Source organism: Tetrahymena thermophila, assembly GCF_000189635.1.
Source record: "Tetrahymena thermophila SB210 genomic scaffold scf_8254731, whole genome shotgun sequence".
NCBI lineage: Eukaryota > Ciliophora > Oligohymenophorea > Hymenostomatida > Tetrahymenidae > Tetrahymena > Tetrahymena thermophila.
In genome coordinates this window covers 105,913-132,514 of record NW_002476495.1, presented here as the reverse complement: position 1 = coordinate 132,514, position 26,602 = coordinate 105,913, and the positions used below count along the sequence as shown (strand labels likewise).

Sequence of the window (26,602 nt, the reverse complement as noted above, 5' to 3'; positions counted from 1 at the left end):
TTTTTAATGCCATAAAACTTCCTTAGCTTTCAAGGCAAGGTAAAAAAATCCAAAAAAGTTTTACTTCAATAGTTAGTCATTTATTCATTTATTTTTAAGAATAAATTTTGTTTTAACGCTGGGTTATGTTATTAATTAATTATTAGAAAATTATTCTCTAAGTTTTTTTATTATTTTATACATTGTTTATTTTTTCATATAAATAAGCATATAAAAATTCTTTAAAAAATTGACTTAAAGAATTTTAAAAAAAAACTACCCATCCTTCCTTGGCATTAGTCTCTTCTTAAATTAAATAGAAGCTACAGTATACGGTCAAAAATACATAATGAGTATTAAAAAAATATTTTTTGAATTTCACCATATAATTCAAAAATTGAAAAACTATTTTAAAATATAGGAAAATTGAGTACACTTTCATTAATAAACTAATTTTTTTATTACAAACAAAATATAAATTGGCCTAATTTCTGCAGAAAAATTACAAACCTAATAATTTATTAAGAACTAATCAGATTTTGTCTATTTTAATAGTAATTATAATCTATCTACCTATTGAACTAATTTTGCTTATCATAAAATTATTGATTATTTTTAATAAGATATTAAATTACAGAGGCAATTCTATTGTTTCATAATAAATTCTTTTATTAATTAATATAATAATTCTTTGCTTTTTAATTTTAATCTTTAAAAAAATCATAAATACTACTTTAAAGTAAGTAAAAGTTTATTCTTTTAGATATTTGGGTGTTTTTTAGTAAAATAATAATTTTTTCTCTCAATAATTTATATTTTTATGGATATAAGATTATTTAATATCAAAATATAATCATTTAATTTTTATATTGACAAAAGAAAATATAAAAGTGAAAATTTTTAATTTCTTATTTTATATAAAAAATCAAGAAAGGAAATAAATGAAAAATTGATATAACATACACCATCTACCTATCTTTATCTTAAACAATATTTTCATAAGAAAGAAAATTTTATCGAAAAATTTCAGATATACCTAGAAAATATTTTTAATTTAGCAATTGAAGTGAGAATAGATAAACTATTAAAACTAAAACATTGTCAATATATTTTAGTTCAAATCTAATAATTGTATTTTATTTTCTCAAAGTAATTTAATTCTCGGCTTTTACTTATGGGACTGATAGTGTCTATCTGCTTTAAAGTAATAAATATCTAATTATTAATTTCATCTTATATATCCTGTTCAAAACCTAAAAAAAATATAATTTTTAAATAAGAAACAATATACTAAATTAAAAAAAGATGAAGATTTTATTCTTTTTAGCTGTATTATTAGCTATCGCTTCTTGCTAAATCTATCCTATGTATGTTGGCAATCAATGTTCTTTGAGTTCATGTCCTAGAAGCTATTGGACTTATAATAATATTAACTACAACTATACTTGTCCTAAGACTGGAAGTGGCAATGCTAGATTCAGATTAAATGGTCAAAATTATGTTTTGGATTTTATTGCTAATAATTCAACCTCCTATTATAGCGTTTAATTACCTCTCATTTACAATAAAGATGCAAAATCTAATGGAATTCAATACTTCTAACCATTACAAACTGATACTTTTGTTGTTTTAAACTGTACTATTCCTGCTGCTAAAAAGTACACAAATCTTTGCTCAAGACATGCTTTAGTTGGTGGAAAGATTATTAAAAGTGGAGCTTTCTAAAACAGCTGCGCTTTTGGTTTGGATGCCCCTAAGCTTTCTTTCTTATAACAAGAATAAAACTTTGAATTAGAGTCTTTGGATTGAGCAAGATGAGCTTTATAATATATAATTATAATTATTTTTAATTTGTTATAAATGAAATTTGCAAATCTAAAGCATTTATTGTGTGTATTATTTTCACGGTATTTAATTTTTTTACTTTTTAATTCCAAAAATGAATGAATTTCGTTGACTAGTTAAGTAAATAAGCCAAAAACATATATTGTGCATAAATTATTCATATTTTTTTAAAACTATAATCTAAAAAAAACTATTATTTATATTGAAGCATGTACTTTTTGCTCAAAATTTTCAATAAATTTCTTTCTATATTAAGTTAAAAATATTAAATTTTCAATTGCCTCATTAAAAAATTAAAGCTTAAATACCTTGATAAAAACAGAGAAAAAATAAAATGAGAATTACGATATTGATTGAATTTTCCCTAAGTAATTCATTCGTTTTTTTTTTGCTATTTGCAGCAAATTTTTTCTGTAGTTGAGAAGCTACATGTTAAAATTAAATAAAAAAAAATAAATTAATTAATTTTTAAATTTTATGTTATTTTATATTAATGTGTTTATTTGTTTACTTTTTAATTTAAAAATAAATAATTTTAATTTTAAATTAAAAAATAATATTTATATTTATTAATAATTATTTTTATGTTCTTTTTCCCTTTCTTATTTTATTTAGTTAAATATTAATAATTTATATATTAATAAATTATGAAATCTATCATTGTATTTATAATTTATTTTTTAATTCATTGTTTCTTTATATTTCATGATTTTAAGTTACTCTCGCAATTCGGCTCGGTGCTATTATTGAGGTTTTAGGGTAATTGTTTTATATTCTCATAATAATCAAATCCTCAGCTTTTTGATGAACTTTCTGATGAAAATTAGTGGCTCTCTTTCTTAAAAAATTAAATACTTAATTACTAATCATATAATTATACTTTTTGTTTAAAACTAAATAAAATACATATTAAAAAAAAGATGAAGATTCTACTCTCTTTTGCTGTTTTGTTAGCTGTTGCTTCTTGCTAAGTTTATACTATGAATGTTGACAGCTAATGCTCTTTATAGGAATGCCCACTAAGCATTTATTTGTAATATTTTACATTTATATGCCCTCATTCTGGAAAAAATTAAGCAAGGTTAATAATAAATGATGGTGTTAATTATATTTTAGATTTCCCCAACAGCTACATTACTCTAAACCTTCTAAAAATGGATGACCCAAGTTCTAATGGAATTCAATACATTTCAAATATGCAAACACCAGAAAGTATTGTCATTTTTAATTGCACTATTCCTGCTGCTTAAAAATACACAGATCTTTGTTCAAAACATGATTTTGTTGGTGGAAAAATGTTTTCTGGAGTGTTCCTAAAAAAATGCGCTTTTAGTATGGATATTTTATAAGAAGAAAAAGTAACTCTTTAAGTGTGAGTCTTTGGATTGAGTATGCTGATCTTTATTAAATAAAATAATTATGATATTAGCAAAACTTGAATATTTATTGTATGTTGCATTTTTCAGATATTTAATTTTTTTATACTTTATTAATACAAGAATGAAGGAAGTTTCTTTAAAAGAAAATAAACTAAACACACTTATTATTCGTAAATCATTTAGATATTATTAAAAATAGAAATTTTAAGCAATTATTATTTATTCATATTGATTCATAAATATTTTTTCAAAGTTTTCAATTAATATTTTCAGTCATCTCATTCAAGAATAAAACTAGAATACCATGACAAACATCCAAATATTTTTGATAAAAAAAGAGTAAAATAAAAATGAGAATATTAATTGAACATATTTTAATTTTCATAAAAAAAAGAAAATTTCACAAAAAAATTTATTGATTTATTAAATTAAAATTACTGAGCCATTTATATAAACTTTACTGTAAGGAATAAAATAATACTATCAAAAAATATTAAATAGATTTATAGTAAATTATCAAAATTTAATCTCAAAAATAAGAATAATTAAAATCAAATTTATGGCTTTGTTAAATAAGCTTAAGGTTGACTGCTTCATAATTCGGTGAAATTTATAAATAGAGAGTAACCAACAACTCATTCATCTTTCATAGTTTATAATTAATAAATTAAACTCAATTAGCTCTCAGACAGCGTTTAATTACCTCTTATTTACAATAAAGATGCAAAATCTAATGGAATTCAATACTTCTAACTATTAAAAACTGATACTTTTGTTATTTTAAACTGTACTATTCTTGTTGCTAAAAAGTACACAAATCTTTGCTCAAGACATGCTTTAGTTCGTGGAAAGCTTATTACAAGTCGAGCTTTCTAAAACAGCTACGCTTTTGGCTTGGATGCCCCTAAGCATTCTTTCTTATAACAGGAATAAAATTTTGAATTTGAGTCTTTGGATTGAGCAAGCTGAGCTTTATAATATATAATTATAATTAATTTTAATTTGCTTTTGATGAAATTTGCTAATCTAAAGCATTTATTGTGTTTATTATTTTCATGGTATTTAATTTTTTTAGTTTTTAACACCAAAAATGATGAAAGAACTTCGTTGACTAGTTAATAAATTATTCAAATTTTATTTAAAATAAATCTAAAAACAATTTTTATTTATATTGAAGCATGTACTTTTTGCTCAAAGTTTTCAATAAATTGCTTTCTTTGCTAAGTTAAAAATATTAAATTTTCAATTACCTGATTAAAAAATTAAAGCTAAAATATATTGATACAAATAGAGAAAAATAAAATGAGAATTACGATATTGAATTTAATTTTACATAATGATTTAATTCATTTCATATTCATAAATAAATAAATAAAAAATATTTTATATATATTCTCAATAAAAATTATTATTTTATTTTTATTAAGATGTAAAATAAATTAAAATTAAATAATTTAAATTATTATCTTTAATTATTAATGCCTGACAGTATGTACACCATAAGTCAAAAATAATTCTTAACTTTATCTTTCATCATCAACTATCAATATTAATTCAATTAAGCTGATAATTCTTTAACTTTCATATCTAAAAAAGCCACCATAACTTACCATCTATACGGTAGTAATAAATATTTTTGCATTTTTATTACTAATTTAAATTTGAATCCTTTTTTAAAAATAATTAAATTAGAATTATAATTAATTAGTAATTTTAAACAACTAATTAAAAAAATAGGATATGTTTTTATTAGAATTTTTAATTTAATTATGTTAAAAAAACTTGAGTACATAAGAATTTATAAAAGGGAAAAAATACATACAGAATTTTTGGTTAATTCTTGCTAAATTTTCAGGTATTGTAAATCTTACTACATATCCATCGATTTCTAAATGTATAAAGGTCCACAATAAAATTATTTGAACATTTATCAAGCTTGAGAAAATTATTTTTTTATTAAAAAATTTTTTTTATTTTTAGATAATACAATAAAAAAATTTAATAATAATGAATAATGATAACATTTTCTTAGGTGTGTATTTAATTATATTTTAGAAACCCTTTATCAATTATTTAATGAAAATAAATAAAATACTACAAATCTTAGTTTGTTGTATACCTTTTTGAAAAATAATACTATTTAAATGCTTAGATAAATAAAATTTGGAAAAATATTTTATATTAATATTATTTGTCAAAACTATTGTTTGTTTGATACTATTTATTTTTTAATACCAGACAAAATATAAATTTATATAATTTCAGCAGAAAAATTATCAGCCTAATAACTATCAAAACTAATCAGTTTTTGTCTATTTTAATAAAAATTATAATCTATCTATTTATCTAATTTTACTTATCAGAAAATGATGCTTGATACAATTTATAAATTTATTATTGTTTAAAATTAAATCCTATGATAGCTGCTTTGTTAGATGATGTTAAATTATAGAGATAATTCTACTTTAATAACAAATTCTTTTATTAGTTAATAAATATATTAATTATTTCTTTGTTTTAATTTTAAAAATAATAAATATCACTTTAAAAGCAATTTTTTTAAAGTTTATTTTTTTACAAATTCAGTAAGTTAGAATAAAATCATTATTTTTTCTCTTTATGATTTATTTAATGCTAGAAAATGATTTAATATGAAAGAATAAAACTATTAATTTATGAAATATACAAAAACTTTTAAAAGTGAAAACAGGTATGGATAAAATTATTCAAAAAGATACTCACCAATATATTTTGGTGTAAATTTAAAAATATTATTTCTATTTTCTATATAATTAAATCCTCGGCTTTTAGTTCTGAAACCAAAGTATCTAATTTATAATGAAGATAAATTAATTTTCTTAAGATAAATTTTTCCTACTCTGCTTTAAAATGATAAATATTTTCTTATTTATTCAATTATAGAACTTTTATTTTATATTATCATTATAATGAGGGGGGAGGGGAGACTCTCACAGGGGAGTATTTATTTTTTAATGGAGCTTCAAAAATAGCCCCTCTAATTTCTTTCAAACATTTTTTATTCCCACTAAGACTCCAAACCCCCTACTCCGAATTATAATTAAGTCAATATATTTTAGTTCCGAGACCAAAATGCTTAACTTTTTTTACATATGTTTGTGCAAATTTAATACTTGCTTTATTCTCATTACAATTAAATCCACAATTTTTAGTTGTAATAAAAACCAAAATATAAAGTTTTTGAAAATTTTTCTGATGATAATTAGTGCCTCTCTGTTTTAAAAAATTAAATACCTTATTATTAATCTTATTCTTATATTTTTGTTTAAAACTAAGCAAAATATATTTATTTTATAAGGAAAAACAAATTAAAAAAAAAAAAATAAAGATGAAGATTCTTATCTCTTTTGCTGTTTTGTTAGCTATTGCTTCTTGCTAAGTCTATATTATGAATGTTGGCAATTAATGCTCATAATAGGGATGCCCATAAAGCATTTTTTTGAAATACGCTAATTCGTTTATATGCCCTGATTCTGGAAAAAACTCTGCAATATTATTTACAAATGATGGTGTTAATTATATTATAAAATTCCCCTACAACTTTATTGCTCTAAATCTTTAAAAAATCGATGATCCAAGTTCTAATGGAATCCAATACATTTCAAAAATGTAAACTTCAGATAGTTTTGTCATTTTTAATTGCACTATTCCAGCTGCTCAATAATACACAGATCTTTGCTCAAATCATGATTTTGTTGGTGGAAAGATGAGTTCTAATGGTATTTTCTTTAAATAATGTGCTTTTAGTATGGATATCTTATAAGAAGAAAAAGTAACTCTTTGAGTTTGAATCTTTGGATTGATTATGCTGATCTTTATATATAAAATAATTATAAAAATTTATAACTTGTTATAAATGATATTAGCAAAAGTAAACCATTTATTTTATGTTGCATTTTTTGAATATTTAATTTTTTTACTTTGTTAATACCAAAATAAAGGATTTAAATGTAAAGAAATTAAACTAAACACAATTATTTTTCATAAATGATTTATATAATTAAAAATATAAACTATAAAAAACTATTATTTATTCATATTGTTGCATTTTATTTTTTTTTCAAAGTTTTCAATTAATTGCTTTATTTATTTTTATACTTTAAAAAAGTTTTATTCTCAATCATCTCATTCAAAAATAAAACTAGCATACCATCACAAACATCTAAATAATTTTGATAAAAATGGAGTAAAATAAAAATCAGAATTTAATAGCGAATTGAATTAAAAAGCATTATAATATATAGAAAAAAGTGCCTTCTGTCTCCAGAAAAAAATTAAAAAAATATTTTATTTTTCCAGCCCTAAAATACTCATAAATCATCAAAAATTTGTATTATTCTAGCGAGTTCGCATTCTCCTTATCCTTTATATCTATTCTCTAGTTCCTGCTAAACTTTTAAGTACACATTTTAAATAGAAATATTATGATTTAATAATGAATTTTACACTAGCTTTTTTGTAATTTCTCTTACTATAAGCAAATTTATAAATTCATATAATTTATCTGCTCTTTTTATCAACTTATAATAAACTAAATTTTGATAAATTGCTATTCAATATTTTTGAAAGAAAAAAAATAAATGATATAATAGATTAAATATTATAAAAAGTTAGAAGAAGTAGTTATTTGTATTTTTATCAATTTACTTTAAATTTATTTTTACTAATATAAAAAGATTTTAAACTCTTCACTTTAATCTCATGAGGTTCTCCATATTGATCTGAGGTATATTTAATTTATAATTATAATTATTATTAATATTTTCTATATATTTTAAGTTCAGTTTATTTAAAATATTATTTTTCTAATAGAAATTATCACCTATATTCATAAATTTTATTTATAAAAATTTTATTTTAATTTTCACTTTAAATTCGTTATCCATTTTTTATTATTTGTTATTTTTTATTCATTTTTTCCTTAAAAAACTTTTATTTGATAAAAAAAGTTTATTTGTTTTGTTTTGCATTGTGATATTTTTATTTATGAAATTGAATTTAAAACAATTAATCTCTTTTAATTTGTTTATTAACTTTTTATTAGATTTTATTATTTTTTACTTTTTTTTTTGTTGTATTTGTATTTTTTCTTCCTATATCTTTCTTAATTTCACTTTTTTTTATTTCAACATTTTTTTTTTATTATTAATTAATTCATTTCTTATTATCTCTTATTTTATTCTTTTTCTTTCTAAATAACTTATTTATTATATATTTTCTTCTATATAAAAAAGTTACAAATAAATTGGTCACTAAGGTTCACTATTATTAAATTCTTCTTTAGCAAATTGCACTAATCTCACAAATTTGACACTTGATCTTCGGTAAAAAAGTTTAATTGTTTTGGATTGTGATATTTCTATTTATAAAAATAATTTAAAAACAATATAGTTACTTTAATTGGTTTATTAGCTTTTTATTAGATTTATTTATGTTTTCATTTTTATTGTACTTGTGTTTTTTTTCTTCTATCTTTGTTAATTTCACTCATTTTTTTAATATCAACATTTACTTTTATTATTTATTAATTAATTTCTTATTATTTCATATTTCAATATTTAAAAAGTTACAATTAAATTGGTGATTAAAGTGCATCAGGCTTAGGTTCTGCTTTAGCAAATTGCACTAATCTCTCAAATTTGACACTTAATCTTGGGTAAAAACAGTTAATTTTTTTGGATTGTGATATTTCTATTTACAAAAATGAATTTAAAACATTTAAACTCTTTTAATTTGTTAATTAACTTTTTTTAGATTTATTTTTTTTTTTCTTTTTTATTTTACTTGAGTTTTTTTTTCTCCTATCTTTCTTAATTTCACTCATTTTTTATTTTCAACATTTACTTTTATTATTTATTAATTCATTTCATATTATTTCATATTTTTTCCTTCTAAATAACTTATTAATTAAATATTTGTTCTTTTATATTTAAAAAGTTACAATTAAATTAGTAATTAAGGTACATTAAACATAGGTTCTGCTTTAGCAAATTGCACTAATCTCTCAAATTTAACACTTTTTCTAGTGTAAAATTTCTTTATTAGCTTTTTATTAGATTTATTTATGTTTTTCTTTTTTATTGTACTTGTGTTTTTTTTTTTCTTTTAACTTTCTTAATTTTTCTCATTTTTTTATTTTCAATATTTGATTTTATAATTAATTAATTAATAATTCATTTCATATTTTTTCTTGATTTTTTCCTTCTAAATAACTAATAATAACATATTTTTTCTTCAATATTTAAAAAGTGGAAATAAATTTGATTATTAAGGTTTATCAGGCTTAGGTTCTGCTTTAGCAAATTGCACTAATCTCTCAAATTTGACACTTAATCTTGCGTAAAAATATGTTTATTTGATTTGGATTGTGATATTTCTATTTACAAAAATGAATTTAAAACAATAAAGCTCATTTAATTAGTTTATTAGATTTATTTTTCTTTTTCAATTTCATTGTACTTGTGTTTTTTTTCTTCTATCTTTCTTAATTTAACTCATTCTTCACTTTCAACATTTTCTTTTATTATTTATTTATTTATTTATTTATTTATTCATTTCTTACTATTTCCTATTATCTCTTCATTTTTTCCTTCTAAATAACTTATTAATTATATATTTTTATTCAATATTTAAAAAGTTAACTTTAAATTGGTAGCTAAGGTGCATTAGGCTTAGGTTCTGCTTTAGCAAATTGCACTAATCTCTCAAATTTGACACTTGATCTTAGGTAAAAAGAGTTTTTTTTTTTGGATTGTGATATTTGTTTATAAAAATGAATTTAAAACAATGTAACTCTCATTATTTATTTATTAGCTTTTTATTATATTTATTTTTTTTTTCTTTTTGATCTTGCTTATATTTTCTTAATTTAACTCATTTTTAATTTTCAAAATTTGCTTTTATTATTTATTTATTAATTCCTTCATTTGTTATTATTTCATATTTTTTCTTCCTTTTTGCCTTCTAAATAACTTATTAATTATATATAGTACCCTAAGGTACTTCCTTTTTCAAGTTTACATACACGAATAATAACAAGAAATATTTTTTAGTAGTTTTAATTTAAACTAAATTAAAAAATGACTCATAATTGGTTTCCTTTGTCTTTTGCTATCGATTATTTTGCCCTTTTCTCTATCCAAATTGTCTCTTTCTCTACCTATTCTTTATTTTAAAATTTTATTTAAGATAAAAATTTATGTTCTTTAAGATTTGATTTCTAAACTAAGATTTGATTATTTTTCGATGTAACTTAGCATGGCAGATATTACTGCTTGTTTTATTTTGAATATAGGGCTTTCTTTAGGATCTTTTGATTTTTTATTTTTTGTAGTTTTAATTTTTTTTTTCTCCTAGTTTTGGTTTTTGGTGTTTATTTATTTATTTTTTTTAATTGTATATATTTTTTTCAATATTTAAAAAGAGGAAATTAAATTGGTGATGTAGGTGCATCAGGTTTAGGTTCTGCTATAGCAAATTGCACTAATCTCTCAAATTTGACACTTCATCTTGGGTATAAACAGTTTATTTGCTTTGGGTTGTGATATTTCTATTTTTAAAAATGAATTTAAAACAATTAAACTAATTTAATTTATTTATTAGCTTTATGAGATTTATTTTTCTTTTTTTTTAATTGTGCTTGTGTTTTTTTCTTATTTCTTACTTAATTTCACTCATTTTTTTATTTTCAATATTAGTTTTATTGTTTATTAATTTATTTCTTATTATTTCATATTTTAAATCATTTTTTCCTTCTAAATAACTTATTTGTTTTATATTTTTTCATCAATATATAAAAAGTGGAAATTAAATTGGCCATTCAGGCGCATCAGGCTTAGGTTCTGCTTTAGCAAATTGTACTAATCTCTCAAATTTGACACTTTAACTTGGGTAAAAACAGTTTATTTGTTTTGGATGGTGATATTTTATTTATAAAAATGAATTTTAAACAAATGAGCTCTTATAATTGTTTATTAGCTTTTTATTAGATTTATTTTTTTTATTTTATTTTATTGTATTTGTGTTTTTATTTGTTTTATCTTTCTTAATTTCGCATTTTATTATTTTCAACATTTGCTTTTATTATTTATTATTAATAATTATATTCTTAGTATTTCATATTATTTCATCATTTTTTTCTTCCAAATAGCTAATAATTATTAATTTTTTTCCACTATATTTAAAAAGTTACAATTAAATTGGTGATTAAGGTATATTAGGCTTAGGTTTTGCTTTAAAAAATTGCACTAATCTCTCAAATTTGACACTTGATCTTTGGTAAAAACAGTTTATTTGTTTAGGAATGTTTTTTATCTATTTATTAAAATGAATTTAAAACAATTGAACTCTTTAAATTTGTTTATTAGTTTTTATTCATTTATTTTTCTTTTTTTTTTTTGATTGTGTTTTTTTAGTTTTATCTTTCTTGATTTCACTCATTTTTTTATTTTCAATATTTACTTTTATTATTTATTAATTCTTTTCTTATTATTTCATATTTTTTATTGATTTTTTCCTTCTAAATAACTTTTTAATTAATTATTTTTTCTTCAATATTTAAAAAGTTACAATTAAATTGGTCACTAAGGTGCATCAGGATTAGGTTCTGCTTTAGCAAAATGCACTATTCTCTCAAATTTGATACTTGAACTTGAGTAAACATTTTTTTATTAGCTTTTTATTAGATTTATTGATGTTTTTCTTTTTTATTGTACATGTGTTTTTTCTTCTTCTATCTTTCTTAATTTCGCTCATTTTTTTTATTTTCAACATTAACTTTTATTATTTATTATTTATTAATTTATTTCCTATTATTTCATATTTTTTCTTTGTTTTTTCCTTCTATATAACTTATTAATTATATATTTTTTCTTCAATATTTAAAAAGTTACAATTAAATTGGTCATCAAGGTGCATCAGGCTTAAGTTCAGCTTTAGCAAATTGCACTGATCTCTAAAATTTGACACTTAATCTTGGGTAAAAACAGCTTATTTGTTTTGTGTTATGATATTTCTATTTATAAAAATGAATTTAAAACAATACAGCTCATTTAATTTGATTATTAGTTTTTTATTTTTTCTTTCTTATTCTGCTAATTCTATTTTTATTTATTAATTTTAAATATAATTTTTAATTAAAACTTTTTATTCTATTTAATTTTTTAGTATTTTAATTTAATATAATATTATATAAAAGTAATAACAAAATCAATAAATCATAATAATTGAAAATAAAAAGAAAGTGCTATAAATTAAAAAGATTAGTTGTCTTTATAATAGATTTCTTATGTTGATAGGCAAGTAATGAAAAAGGATGAATAAATATAAAATATTTGAATAATAGAAACTAATATCTTTTATTATATAATATTTTGTAATAAGATAATTTAACCTAAAATATAGATAGATAAATTTATTATTATTTTTATATTGATGGATATCATATTTTGGTAGGTTTATAGACTCAATTTTCACCAAAAATAATCAAAGCTTTTAATTTTAAATATTATCCTCTATAATATTAAGTAATCTGAGGGACTATAAATTTCAATAAAAATCACTTATTTATTTACCCTTAAAATTACAAATATCAACTTCTTAGTTTCTTATGGTTCTAAATATAGGCTCCACCCCCTTAATCTTAACTAATTTAATTTAGTTTCTTTTTTTTGAAATAAAAATGATTTAAATTATAGCGAATTTGACATATTTTAATAAATTGAAAATAGAAGTGAGTACTTGAAAAAACTGACCAATAGTAAATATTAATAAACAAAATTATATCAGAAATTTAAGAATTTTTAAATTTAAAAATTTTCAATTTTATAAAATTAGGTTATTAATTTTTTTTGTTTTGTTTATAAAGTAAGATTTGTTATCAAGAAACATTTAAAATCAATTTCAGGTAAAATTCAAAGATATATTAAAAGTATTTTTTACTTAATTTAGTTTTTCAAATATTTTATATAAATTTTTAATATTTTAGGATTTAAACCCTCTTTTTTTTGCCAGATATTATAGTAGTTCATGCATTTTTTTAGCTAAGCTAAAATATTTATTTAAAGTTATTTTATCCAGTTTAAAGAGCCATTTCCTTGAAAATACTTTTTTCCTGCTAGAGAAGATCGTAAGGATTTCCTTATTCAGCAACAGTACCATTTTCTAAGACAAAAATTTTGTCGTAATCAGCAATAGTATTCAATCTATGAGCTATTGTAATCACAGTGGAGTTTTTAAATCTTTCTCTAATTTTTTGCTAGATTAATTTATCAGTTTGTTAATCACAGTTTGCAGTTGCTTCGTCTAAAAGGATCACTTTGCTTTACCTCAAAATAGCCCTTCCTAAACATATCAATTACTTTTCTCCACTACTAAATAGTTCATTAGCATTAGACATGTCTGTAAGTAAACCTTCTTTGAGTTTCTATATCTTCTCTTTTTATTTTAGTTATAAGGATAAATTTATTACTTTAAATTAAAATATTTTTGTTTATCAGCTATAAATAGTAGTTATTTTATTTAGATGAATTTTTTTTACCTGAAAGATTAATTTCTTTTAAAATTTAATTGATTTCTGCATCAGTGTATTCATCTAATGGGTCTAAATTTCTGCGAATTGATCCAGCAAACACAAATGGCGTTTGAGGAATAATACTAATTCCTGATCTAATTGTGTGTATTCCTAACTCTTTTAGATTAAACCCATCAATTTTGATAAATCCTTATTCTTCAATTTTATCATGTTTTTCTTCAATTTCAGTCATCCTATATAGTGCTTATATTATTGAAGATTTTCCAGCTCCAGTTCTACCTACAAATCCAACTTTTTCTCCTGCATTAATTTTAAAAGACAACCCATTTAAGACATAGCTAAGCTCTTTTCTATATTTCATTTTAACATTCTAAAATTCGATATCTCCTTTCACTGGAAAATTATAAATTATTTTTTAATTGTCTGTTTATGTAGTATCTTATTTATTTTAGATAAAAATTTTGTCATTTTCACATCTCAGATCAGGCTCTTAAACAATGTCTATCATATTCATAGCTCTTTAAGCACTAGACATTGATATATCAGTATCTATCATCATCCTATTTTTAAAATTTAGATATTTACTTAAAATTTATTTTTAAAAAAACTCAAACCTCAATCCAATCTGCATAGCATCACTAATACCTATAAAAAACAATATAGCTTATCCTAAAGAGCTTGAATCTTTGTTTATTAGCATAATCATAAATATTCCTATATTAGAAAATAATACTGTAGCCAAATGAATATAAAACGAAAAAGCTCTTTAGTTGAAATTAAAAGTAAGAGCTGCCTTTAAATAATTGTGTAGAAGAACTGAGAAATTTTCTACAAATATTTTTTGCTTTTTGAAAGATCTGATTGGAAGGGCTCCTTAAATAGTTTAGTTAAAGCACGTGAATATAGGTGAGCGGTGTGTAAGATCTAGCTACTTTGATTACTAAAGTGGATTTTTAGAAAAATTAACAAAAAGCCAAATTAAAATCGTTTAAATAAACACAACTATTAAAAAATAAGGATTTATCATCAAAATCGTAAATATAACTACAGATATTCTAGAAAATATTTCTAAAGAACTGATCATTGTTCTTGTTATTAATTAATCTATTACTCCTATTTAATAAGTAAATTTAATTATTAGTTAAAAAATGTTAAATTAATTAATTAAATTTCTTCTCTTTATAAAACTAAAAAAAAAATTTTTTTGTTTTGAAAATTTTTTCATAAAAATGATGGCATTTTTCTTTATTTCTTTTGAAAATTTTTATATTATGTAAAAATTAAGATTAGAATTGTTTAAATAATATAGGATGTGTTGATTTGAAGGAAAAATTTGTTAATTTTTGTTGATTATGAAAAAGTAAATTCCATTTACTAAATTTAAAATACTCTAAATAGAGGGTGACATAAAAAAAAATTTTTTTTTAATTGTAATTATTGAGAAACTTCAATATTTAAACAGAAATTAAAATTAAATAAAATATTTTTTTAATTTTAATGTTTAAATAACAATAATAATAAAAAATATACCTAAATCAGAAGAAAATTTATTTAATGTTCTACCAGAGGGAGTTACATCAAAAAATAAAACAGCAGCTCTAACTAATGATTTAATCATATTTTAGTGAATATTTTTGTTGCTGCTATTAACAATCAAGGTAAACAGTAATAATTTACTCAAATAATTAGCAAAGAATATTAAGGTTAAATAACCCAAATAGTAAAGCATTTCCAATAAATCATCTTCGTTTTCATTGTAGTTTGATATTGTTTTTGTATAAATCACATAAACAATATCGCATGAAATAAATAAAGCGAGCGCTAAAATAATTAACCATTTAAATGAAGAATATCCAAAATACTTCTAATAAGTTTTCAAGTTTACTGTCATATTCTCATCTTATTCTTTTGTAAAAACATTCTAAATTTTATTATTTTAAATTATATTATTTCTAATTTTTTCTTTTTCTTAGTCATTTTTAAAGTCTTATTAACAATTTTATTCTTCTTATTATCTATTTTCTTGCATTATTTGTTTTATTTATTAATTAGATTCTGTTGATGTTTCTAAATCATTTGAGCATAAGCAACTATTAATCTCTTCTGAATTAGCTTATATCTCTTCATAAGTTCCTTACTCAACTATTAGACCTTCCTTTATTATCAAAACCTTGTCAGCTTTTTAAGCAAAGTCAAGATGATGAGTTACCATCAGAACTGTTTTTCCTTTCAGCATTTTCAAAATAGCCTATTCAATTATTTACTTAGCTACCTAATTAAATTAAAATAATTTTTTATGTAAATAAGAAGGAAAATAAATTTATCTTCATAAAAAATAATTATTTTCCAAAAAAAATAGATATTTTTTATAAAATTTAATTGATTTAACCTTAGAATCAACAGCAGATAGAGGATCATCTAATAGAAATATGTCTGATTAAGAATAAATAGCACGTGCTAATGAGATACGAGCTTTCTGTCCACCACTTAAATTGCTTCCTCTTTCTCCTATTTAAGTCAAGTCTTAGTTTATAAATAATTAGATATCCTAGTTAAGACCACAAGCTTCCAAAACTTACTGATAGAGATCTTCATCATATTCAGACCCAAAAATAATATTTTCTTTAATTGAACTGCTGAAAATATAAGGTTCTTGCTCTACGTAGGCTAACTTGCCATTGAAGCTAAAGTTTCCCTTAAAATAAGGGATTTCTTAGAGAATACAGCTCAGAAGCGATGATTTTCCACTTCCAATCCTTCCGATTATTGCCACTAAGTCTCCATTTTGAATATCAAGATTTATATTTTTTAAAACAGGAGTTTATAAATTCCAATAAGCGCTGAAATCTTTCATAGATATTTTTCCTCTTGGCAATGATTTATCTAAGATTAATGGTTCTAATTTAGTTTTAAAATATTTTTTTTTAATTTTTATTAAATTAATTTAAACATATTATAAATTTATTTGTTTAGAAAAAGATAAGTTACATTCAGTTGAAATATCAGGTATTTTTGAAATAGACTACTCTTGTATGGTTAGCACAGCAAATATTCTTTCAATAATTACTTTGAACTCTAATAAGCCAGTAATTCCACTGCTAATATAAGTTGCGAGATCAAATTTAACAAAAGAGAATAGATTCATAACAGAAATCATTTATGGAACTGTTAAAACTGAAGGATCTCCAAAATAATATGTACTCAAAAATGATATCAAGCAGGCAAGCAAATCAACAATATAAGCAAAAGTTTATTGGAATGAGTATATGATTTGAATAATTAATATTTTACTTATTTCATTTTCTCTTACTATTCGCACAAATTTTATAAAGGCCTCTTCCCATGCATACATTTTTATCAACCTAATCCCTTCTATTAACTCATTAGTAAGTTTTATTCTTTAGTCTACTAATTAAGTCTTCAGAAAGAAGAATCTTTAGTTCAACTTTGCAAAAATGCTTTAAATAATTGGATAAAAAAGGATAAAGCAAAAACCAAGTAATGAATAGAAGCCTAATCTATTATATTATAAAAATTTTCAAATAGTTTTACTAAAAAACTGTTATTAAAATGAAAAGTGAAAATAAAATATTAATTGGATTTCCTCTTAAATTTATGTTTTATAAATATATTTCTTAATTTGAGATAAACAATAAAAATTATTTCTGCAATTTAATAAATAATTTATTACCTTTAGTACAAAAAAATAACTATCACAGTAAGATCGATAAAAACTGTGATTACTTTTATCATACACAATCCTTTATTATCTAAAGTATTTAGATCATTTGAAACTAGATTAATCAATTTGCCTACATTAGCTTATTTCAGAGAAAAAGCAGAAAGAGTAGTTATCTTTTGATACAATATTTTCATTAAAGTGGCCTTGAAAACATGGAAGAAATTGTAAAAGAATCTTTATATATTGTGTTGTAAAATAAGCGCACATAACTGAATGATGGTTAATAGAAGGGCTAGAGAGAATTTTATTGAATTGCTTTTATTTTCTTAAATAGCCTCTAAAAATGAAATTAAACAAGATGAAAATAGAATCTTAAAACCATTAAAAAAGGCGTTTGTAATAAGCAAAAACCCTAACTCATACTTAAAAGTAAAAATTATACTCGAAATTATTTTAAATTTCGAGATATTTTTCTCGTTAGCTTTTGGTTTGTTAATTAACTACAAAAATTTAATTTGTAGAGATTAATATTTAAGCTCAAGTTTTTACTCTTATGAGAAAGTGGGAATGTGCTTTATCTCTAAAATTCTATCTAATTTAATTGATTTATAGCATTTCAAAAGTATCTTCAAATAATCTAACATAAGAATCTTATTTAAAAAGCACTGGCTTTCTTTTGTTTAATTTAGAATTATTTCATCTTAATTTCTTTAAGATATAAGATTTCCTTCTTAAATATTATCAAAAACTTTAGTTGCTTAACATGCATTTGTTTCAATAGTATTAAAGGTGGTTTAACTTGTTTAATATTTAATGTTTTGAAAGCTAATTATTTATTCTGGAAAAACATCTTTTCTAAGCTATTTATCTTCAGGAGGATCGTTAATTTGATATTTTTTATAAATGGTAGCACTTTAATGCAGATTCTAACTTGTTTTTTAATTGCTAGGATTCATTTGAATTTGTTTGTTTTTCTTATTAAATTTAAATATTAAAAAATTTAAGGTAAATATTTTTAGTTTTTAAACTTGCTTTAGGATAAAAAGATTCAATTGTGAAATAACACTTATTCGCTTACACATTTTAATATAAAAGGCTATTTATGCTAAACACTCAGGAAAATATAGGAAAATATGCTTACTTAAATGCTTTAACTATTTAAATGATATGCTGGAACAAATTTAATTTCTAGGCATATGTACTTTTAAAACATTTTACAAATATAAAAATAATAACTCAGTTTTTTTATGATGATTGGCTAAAATTATTTACCCATTTAAATTTACTTGTATTTGTGGTATTATCAAAAGTATCATAATATTAATTTGATTTCTTTTTTGTGAATAAATGTAAATTCAATTTTTTGTTACTTTATTCCAAATAGCTTATTATGTATATTCACTCTATAATTATTAATACAACATTCATTAAAAGTAAAAAAAATTAACTAACACTATAATATTTGACTGAGATGTTGCATTCTTTATATCATTTTAAACCTCCTATCAATTTTTTATTTTGAGTGAAAACCCATTCAAAAAATTAATCACAATTAATTTTAATTTTATCCTCTAACTCATAAGTACTTTTTCCTCAAACAAAAGAATATCAAATAATACAGTCAATCAATTACTTTTTATAATAAGTAAGCAGCTTGATAGACAAATATTATAAATAATTGAAAGAAAAAATAAAACATATAAGTAGTTTTTTTCAACATTATCACCAAATTCATATAAATAGTAATTTTAAGAGAAATCTATTCTTTCATATTATTTATTTTTTAAAACATCTATCTATCTTTTGAAAAAAAAATTTTTTTTGTTTTCAACATATGATTTTCTAAATTAATATTTAGATATATATTAACAATTTTTTTTTTTTAAGGAAACTCAGTAAGGGAATCCAATTTTTTCAATATAAATTTTTGATTTAAAAAAATTTTTTTTTTCTAGTAACTCAATTAAATATATAAAACTTCAAAAAATCAAAAGAAAAAGCAAATAATAATCTTTCTTATTGTTACATATATTGGATTGAAAAATGGAAAAATAACAGTTTTTCAGAAAAAATTAATTAGCTTGCTTCTTTATCAAAAAATTTAATCAATTTCATTTTGTAATTAATAGATTTGTTTTTGCTAACAATTCTTTAATTTAATTAAATTTCAGTTATTTAAATATCTTGGTACGATTTATTTTAGTATTTGTATTTTCCTCTCAAAATTCAATTTTATCTTGGTTGATGTACTTACTAAAAAAATAGTATTGAAAGAATATTATTCAATTAATTTTAGTTTTTCACAAAATAATTAGTTTCTCTATACAAAATCTAATCAATCAATTTTATTTTCTGATGAATAAATTCTTTTATTTCTGCTAATAAATTCTTAATTTAATTAAATTTTAGAAAGTTTATTAAATAGATGGTTCTAAAAATTGTAGTATTTGTATCTTCCTCTCAATATTCTATTTTATCTTGGTTAATGTACTTCCTAAAAAAATAGTATTGAAAGAATATTCCTTGGAATTCATATATTATATTAAAAGTCAATGACAGGTATTGGATTAATTTTAGTTTTTCAGAAAATAATTAGTTTCTCTATTAAAAATCTAATCAATCAATTTTATTTTCTGATGAATAATAAATTCTTTTATTTCTGCTAATAAATCCTTAATTTAATTAAGTTTCAGGCAAGTTATTAAATACATGGTTAGATAAATTTTAGTATTTGTATTTTCCTCTCAAAATTCAATGTTATCTTGATTAATGTACTTCCTAAAAAAATAGTATTGAAAGAATATTCATGTTCCTTCAAAAAGTAAGTAAATAGTGCAATAGCAATATAAAAGCACTATTCAAAAATTATTTAAAAATTTTAAATATGTGTAAAAGTAATATTAAGTTTCTCAAATTCTCAAAAAGATAAAATATTTTTTTAATTATATGTAAGAAATATTATAAGTATAATTAACTTAATTAACTTAAGATACTGATCAATTTATATCTTTTATACTTGAATCTTAAATTAAAAAGTATTAGCTTAACTAGATAAAATCTTTGAAACATATTTTATTAGAAATCTTAATGATACTAGAAAAGTAAATTCAAATTTAATTACATTTTTTGTTTGAAAATTCCTTTTTAATTTAATTAAGCTTTTTAAAAAGTTCTGCAACTTGAGTAATGATTATTCATACACACACAATTAAATCAAAACCAACTTTGAGAAAATTTAAAAATAATTATATCAAACAATTTATTTACTAAACACATCTTTTTAGAAATGAAATAATAAATCGTAAATAAATTATCATTTATTTTATATTTAGAGCTAAAATTTATTATGTATTTGTATGCAAATCAATTTGATTTTTTAAATATTTCTTACAATTAAAACAAGTGAAAAAAAATATCATTCAATCAATCTATATAAAAAGCAATAAAATATTTGATAACTTTAATATACAGTAAATCCTTGTTAATTTAGTCTTTACATTAAGGCCTCTTGATAAGATTTTTTAAAATTTGATCAAATATTATTTTAAATATTTTAAGATTTAAACCCTCATTTTTTTGCGAGATATTATAGTAGTTCATACATTTTTTTAGCAAAGCTAAGCAAGCTAAAATATTTATTTAAAGTTATTTTATCCAGTTTAAAGAGCCATTTCCTTGAAAATGCTATTTTCCTGCTAGAGAAGATGGTAAGGGTTTCCTTATTCAGCAACAGTACCATTTTCTAAGACAAAAATTTTGTTGTAATCAGCAATAGTATTCAATCTATGAGCGATTGTAATCACAGTAGAGTTTTTAAATCTTTCTCTAACTTTTTGCTAGATTAATTTATCAGTTTATTAATCACAGTTTGCAGTTGCTTCGTCTAAAAGGATCACTTTACTTTTTCTCAAAATAGCCCTTCCTAAACATATCAACTACTTTTCTCCACTACTAAATAGATCATTAGCATTAGACATGTCTGTAAGTAAACCTTCTTTGAGTTTCGATATCTTCTCTTTTTATTTTAATTATAAGGATTAATTTATTACTTTAAATTAAAATATTTTTGTTTATCAGCTATAAATAGTAGTTATTTTATTTTATAATATAAAGAATTTTCTATTTTGAAAATAAAAAATAAATTTAAATGATTTTTTTTACCTGAAAGATTAATTTCTTTTATAATTTAATTGATTTCTGCATCAGTGTATTCATCTAATGGGTCTAAATTTCTGCGAATCGATCCTGAAAAAACAAATGGCATTTAAGGAATAATGCTAATTCCTGATCTAATTGTGTGTATTCCTAACTCTTTTATATTAAATCCATCAATTTTGATAAATCCTTATTCTTCAATTTTATCAGGTTTCTCTTCAATTTCTGTCATCCTATAAAGTGCTTATATTATTGAAGATTTTCCAGCTCCAGTTCTACCTACAAATCCAACTTTTTCTCCTGCATTAATTTTAAAAGACAATCCATTTAAGACATAGCTAAGATCTTTTCTATATTTCATTTTAACATTCTAAAATTCGATATCTCCTTTCACTGGAAAATTATAAATTTTGTTTTAATTGTCGATTTAAGTAGCATCTTATTTATTTTAGATAAAAATTTTGTCATTTTCACATCTTAGATAAGGCTCTTAAGCAATGTCTATCATATTCATAGCTCTTTAAGCACTAGACATTGATATATCTGTATCTATCATCATCCTATTTTTAAAATTTAGTTATTTACTATAAAATATTTTTAAAAAAGCTCAAACCTCAATCCAAACTGCATAGCATCACTAATATTTATAAAAAACAAAATAGCTTATCCTAAAGAGCTTGAATCTTTGTTTATTAGCATAATCAAATATATTGCTATATTAGAAAATAATGTTGTAGCCAAATGAATGTAAAATGAAAAAGCTCTCTAGTTGAAATTAAAAGTAAGAGCTGCCTTTAAAGATTTTTGTAGAAGAACTGAGAAATTTTCTACAAATACTTTTTGCTTTTTGAAAGATCTGATTGGAAGGGCTCCTTAAATAGTTTAGTTAAAGCACGTGTATATTGGTGAGCGGTGTCTAAGATCTAGCTGCTTTGATTACTAAAGCGGATTTTTAGAAAAATTAACAAAAAGCCAAATTAAAATTGTTTGAATAAACACAACTATTAAAAAATAAGGATTTATTATCAAAATCGTAATAATAACTACAGATATTCTAGAAAGTACTTCTAAAGAACCGATCATAGTTCTTGTTATTAATTAATCTATTACTCCTATTTAATAAGTTAATTTAAATATTAATTACTTAATAAATTTTAAATTAAATTAATCTTATTTCTCACTACACAAAAAAATATTTTTTTCTTTTTGAAAATTGTTTAGCTTAAATAAAAATTAAATGATATTTATTTTAGATTAAAATTATTTAAATTTTATTTGGTAACAGCCATTAATAGATAATGTTTTTATAACTAAATCAAACTTTGTAGTGAATTTTTGATTAATATTTGAAGGAGAGGAGGAGTTATTTGGAGTGAAAAATCTGTTAATTTTTGCTAGTTTAGAGGATTTTTAAATAACAAAATAAAAAAAATAAATAAATAAATAAATAAATACCTAAATCAGAAGAGAGTTTATTTAATATTCTACCAGAGGGTGTTACATCAAAAAATAAAACAGCAGCTCTAACTAATGATTTAATCATATTTTAGTGAATATTTTTGTTACTGCTATTAACAATCAAGGTAAATAGCAAATACTTACTCAAATAATTAACAAAGAATATTAAGGTTAAATAACCCAAATAATTAAGTATTTCTAACAGATCATCTTCGTTTTCAGTGTAGTTTGAGATCGTTTTTGTATAAAATACATAAACAATTTCACATGAAATAAACAAAGCGACCACTAAAATAATTAACCATTTAAATGAAGAATATCCAAAATACTTCTAATAAGTTTTCAAGTTTACTGTCATATTCTCATCTTATTCTTTTGTAAAAACATTCTAAATTTTATTATTTTAAATTATATTATCTCTAATTTTTTCTTTTTCTGAGTAATTCTTGAAGTCCTATTAAAAATTTGATCCATCTTATAATCTATTTTTTTACATGACTTGTTTTATTTATTCATTAGATTCTGTTGATGTTTCTAAATCATTTGAGCATAAGCAACTATTGATCTCTTCTAAATTAGCTTTTATCTCTTCATAAATTCCTTACTTAACAATTAGACCTTCCTTCATTATCAAAACTTTGTCAGCTTTTTAAGCAAAGTCAAGATGATGAGTTACCATCAGAACTGTTTTTCCTTTCAGCATTTTCAAAATAGCCTATTCAATTATTTGTTTAGCTACCTAATTAAGTTAAAATAAATTTATAAATAAATAAGAAAGAAAGAAAGAAAGAAAGAAAATAAATTTATTTATTTATTAAATTTAATTTAAAATATATTTAACTTAATAAAAAACAATGATGATTTTCCAAAAAAAATTAATTATATTTTCTATATAAATTAATTGATTTAACCTTAGAATCAACAGCAGATAGAGGATCGTCTAATAGAATTATGTCAGATTAAGAATAAATAGCACGTGCTAATGAGATACGAGCTTTCTGTCCACCACTTAAATTACTTCCTCTTTCTCCTATTTAAGTCAAGTCTTAGTTTATAAATAATTAGATATCTGAGTTAAGACCACATGCTTCCAGAACTTACTGATAGAGATCTTCATTATATTCAGACCCAAAAATAATATTTTCTTTAATTGAACTGCTGAAAATATAAGGCTCTTGCTCTACATAGGCTACACTACCATTGAAGCTAAAGTTTCCCTTAAAATAAGGGATTTCTTAGAGAATACAGCTCAGAAGTGATGATTTTCCACTTCCAATTCTTCCGATTATTGCCACTAAGTCTCCATTCTGAATATCAAGATTTATATTTTTTAAAACGGGAGTTTATAAACTCCAATAAGCGCTGAAATCTTTCATAGTTATTTTTCCTCTTGGCAATGATTTATTTAAGATTAATGGTTCTATTTTAATTTTAAAATATTTAAAATTTTTTTATTAAATTTATTTAAACATATTATAAATTTGATAGTTTAGAAAAATAAGTTACATTCATTTGATAAATCAGGTATTTTTGAAATAGACTACTCTTGAATGGTTAGCACAGCCAATATTCTTTCAATGATTACTTTGAACTCTAATAAGCCAGTAATTCCAGTGCTAATATAAGTTACTAGTTCATATTTAATAAATGAGAATAAATTCATAACAGAAATCATTTTTGGAACTGTTAAAACTGAAGGATCTCCAAAATAATATGTACTCAAAAAAGATATCAAGCAGGCAAGCAAGTCGACAATAGAAGTAAAAGATTATTAGAATGAGTATATGATTTAAATAATTAATATTTTACTTAATTCATTTTCTCTTATTATTTTCACAAATTTTATAAATGCCTCCTCCCATGCATACATTTTTATCAGCCTAATCCCTTCTATTAATTCATTAGTAAGTTTTATTCTTTAGTCTACTAACTAGGTCTTTAGAAAGAAGAATCTTTAGTTCAACTTTGCAAAAATGCTTTAAATAATTGGATAAAAAAGAATAAAACAAAAGCCAAGTAATGAATAAGAGCCTAATCTTTTTTATTAAAAAAAATTTATTAAAATGAAAAGTGAAAATAAAATATTAATTGGATTTCCTCTTAAATTTATGTTTTATGAATATATTTCTTAATTTGAGATAAAAATAAAAATATTGTATTATTTTAATTTTAATTAAGTTTTTTACCTTTAGTACAAAAAAATAACTACCACAGTAAGATCAATAAAAGCTGTGATTATTTTTATCATACACAATCCTTTATTATCTAAAGTGTTTAGATCATTTGAAACTAGATTAACTAATTTGCCTACATTAGCTTATTTGAGAGAAAAAGCGGAAAGAGTTGTTATCTTTTGATACAATATTTTCATTAAAGTGGCCTTGAAAACATGGAAGAAATTGTAAAAGAATCTTTATATATTGTGTTATGAAATAAGCGCAGAGAACTGTATTATGGTTAATAGGATAGCTAGAGAGAATTTTAGTGAATCGCTTTTATTTTCTTAAATAGCCTCCAAAAACAAAATTAAAAAAGATGAAAAGAGAATCTTAAAGCCATTAAAAAAGGCGTTTGTAATAAGCAAAAACCCAATCTCATACTTAAAAGTAAAAATTATACTCGAAATTATTTTAAATTTTGAGATATTTTTTTCGTTGGCTTTTGGTTTGTTAATTAACTACAAAAACTTAATTTGTAGAGTTTAATATTTAAGCTCTAGTTATTTCTCTTATGAGAAAATGGGAATGTGCTTTATCTCTAAAATTCTATCTAATTTAATTGATTTATAGCATTTCAAAAGTATCTTCAAATAATCTAACATAATAATTTTTTTTAAAAAGCATTGGCTTTCTTTTATTTAATTTAGAATTATTTCATCTTAATTTCTTTAAGATATAAAATTTCCTTCTTAAAGATTATCAAATACTTCGGTTGCTTAACATGCATTTGTTTCAATAGTATTAAAGGTGGTTTAACTTACTTAATTTTTAACGTTTTAAAAGCTAATTATTTCTTCTGATAAATTATCTTTTCTAAGCTATTTATCTTCAGGAGGATTGCTAATTTGACATTTTATATAACTATTAGCACTTTAATGCAGATTTTAACTTGTTTTTTAATTGCTAGGATACATTTGAATTTGTTTGTTTTTCTTATTAAATTTAAATATTAAAAAATTTAAGGCAAATATTTTTAGTTTTTAAACCTGCTTTAAGATAAACAGATTCAATTGTAAAAGTAACTCTTATTCACTTACACACTTTAATATATAACACTTTTTATGTAAAATATTCAGTAAAATATTATTCCTCAAATTCTATAACTGTTAAATGATAATATTAAACAAATTTCTTAACATTTGTGCTTTTAAAACATTTTTAAAAAATAAAAATAATAACTCAATTCTTTTATGATGATTGGCTAAAATTATTAATATATTTACATTTGCATATATTCGCGGTATTACCAAAAGTATCTTAATATTAATTTAATTTCTTTTTGTGAAATATATATTTATATTTGATTTAAGAAATT

At 21.4% G+C, this 26,602-nt stretch overlaps 7 protein-coding genes across 7 annotated transcripts; 3 read left to right on the top strand and 4 right to left on the bottom strand. All coding sequences in view use genetic code 6, as the record gives it.

The window, feature by feature from the left end:
* Positions 1–1,153: 1,153 nt before the first annotated feature.
* Positions 1,154–1,788, top strand: TTHERM_00593070 (transmembrane protein, putative; the record flags this gene model as incomplete). Its single annotated transcript, XM_001011666.2, has 2 exons — positions 1,154–1,183; positions 1,285–1,788. The coding sequence occupies 2 exons, from the start codon at positions 1,154–1,156 to the stop codon at positions 1,786–1,788; spliced, it is 534 nt and encodes a 177-aa protein (XP_001011666.2).
* A 693-nt stretch (positions 1,789–2,481) lies between these two features.
* Positions 2,482–2,885, bottom strand: TTHERM_000593069 (hypothetical protein; the record flags this gene model as incomplete). Its single annotated transcript, XM_012796419.1, has 2 exons — positions 2,482–2,662; positions 2,731–2,885. The coding sequence occupies 2 exons, from the start codon at positions 2,883–2,885 to the stop codon at positions 2,482–2,484; spliced, it is 336 nt and encodes a 111-aa protein (XP_012651873.1).
* Positions 2,886–3,876: 991 nt separating this feature from the next.
* TTHERM_000593068 (hypothetical protein) lies at positions 3,877–4,260 on the bottom strand (the record flags this gene model as incomplete). Its single annotated transcript, XM_012796418.1, has 1 exon — positions 3,877–4,260. The coding sequence occupies one exon, from the start codon at positions 4,258–4,260 to the stop codon at positions 3,877–3,879; it is 384 nt and encodes a 127-aa protein (XP_012651872.1).
* Positions 4,261–6,570: 2,310 nt separating this feature from the next.
* TTHERM_00593040 (hypothetical protein) lies at positions 6,571–7,026 on the top strand (the record flags this gene model as incomplete). The annotated part of the gene is made up of 1 exon (XM_001011663.1): positions 6,571–7,026. One exon carries the CDS (start codon positions 6,571–6,573, stop codon positions 7,024–7,026), a length of 456 nt encoding a protein of 151 aa, XP_001011663.1.
* A 756-nt stretch (positions 7,027–7,782) lies between these two features.
* TTHERM_000593039 (hypothetical protein) lies at positions 7,783–12,786 on the top strand. The gene is made up of 13 exons (XM_012796417.1): positions 7,783–7,861; positions 7,919–7,968; positions 8,477–8,566; positions 8,809–8,898; positions 9,180–9,269; positions 9,492–9,581; positions 9,880–9,969; positions 10,666–10,755; positions 11,043–11,132; positions 11,430–11,519; positions 11,807–11,896; positions 12,130–12,219; positions 12,439–12,786. Exons 1-13 carry the CDS (start codon positions 7,823–7,825, stop codon positions 12,533–12,535), a joined length of 1,086 nt encoding a protein of 361 aa, XP_012651871.1. The 5' UTR covers positions 7,783–7,822; the 3' UTR covers positions 12,536–12,786.
* Positions 12,787–13,266: 480 nt separating this feature from the next.
* TTHERM_00593020 (ABC transporter family protein) lies at positions 13,267–17,125 on the bottom strand (the record flags this gene model as incomplete). The annotated part of the gene is made up of 6 exons (XM_001011661.2): positions 13,267–13,676; positions 13,780–14,333; positions 14,388–14,886; positions 15,304–16,045; positions 16,163–16,671; positions 16,762–17,125. The coding sequence occupies 6 exons, from the start codon at positions 17,123–17,125 to the stop codon at positions 13,267–13,269; spliced, it is 3,078 nt and encodes a 1,025-aa protein (XP_001011661.2).
* A 3,926-nt stretch (positions 17,126–21,051) lies between these two features.
* TTHERM_00593010 (ABC transporter family protein) lies at positions 21,052–24,743 on the bottom strand (the record flags this gene model as incomplete). The annotated part of the gene is made up of 6 exons (XM_001011660.3): positions 21,052–21,470; positions 21,617–22,170; positions 22,224–22,722; positions 23,066–23,807; positions 23,980–24,488; positions 24,575–24,743. 6 exons carry the CDS (start codon positions 24,741–24,743, stop codon positions 21,052–21,054), a joined length of 2,892 nt encoding a protein of 963 aa, XP_001011660.3.
* Positions 24,744–26,602: the final 1,859 nt, after the last annotated feature.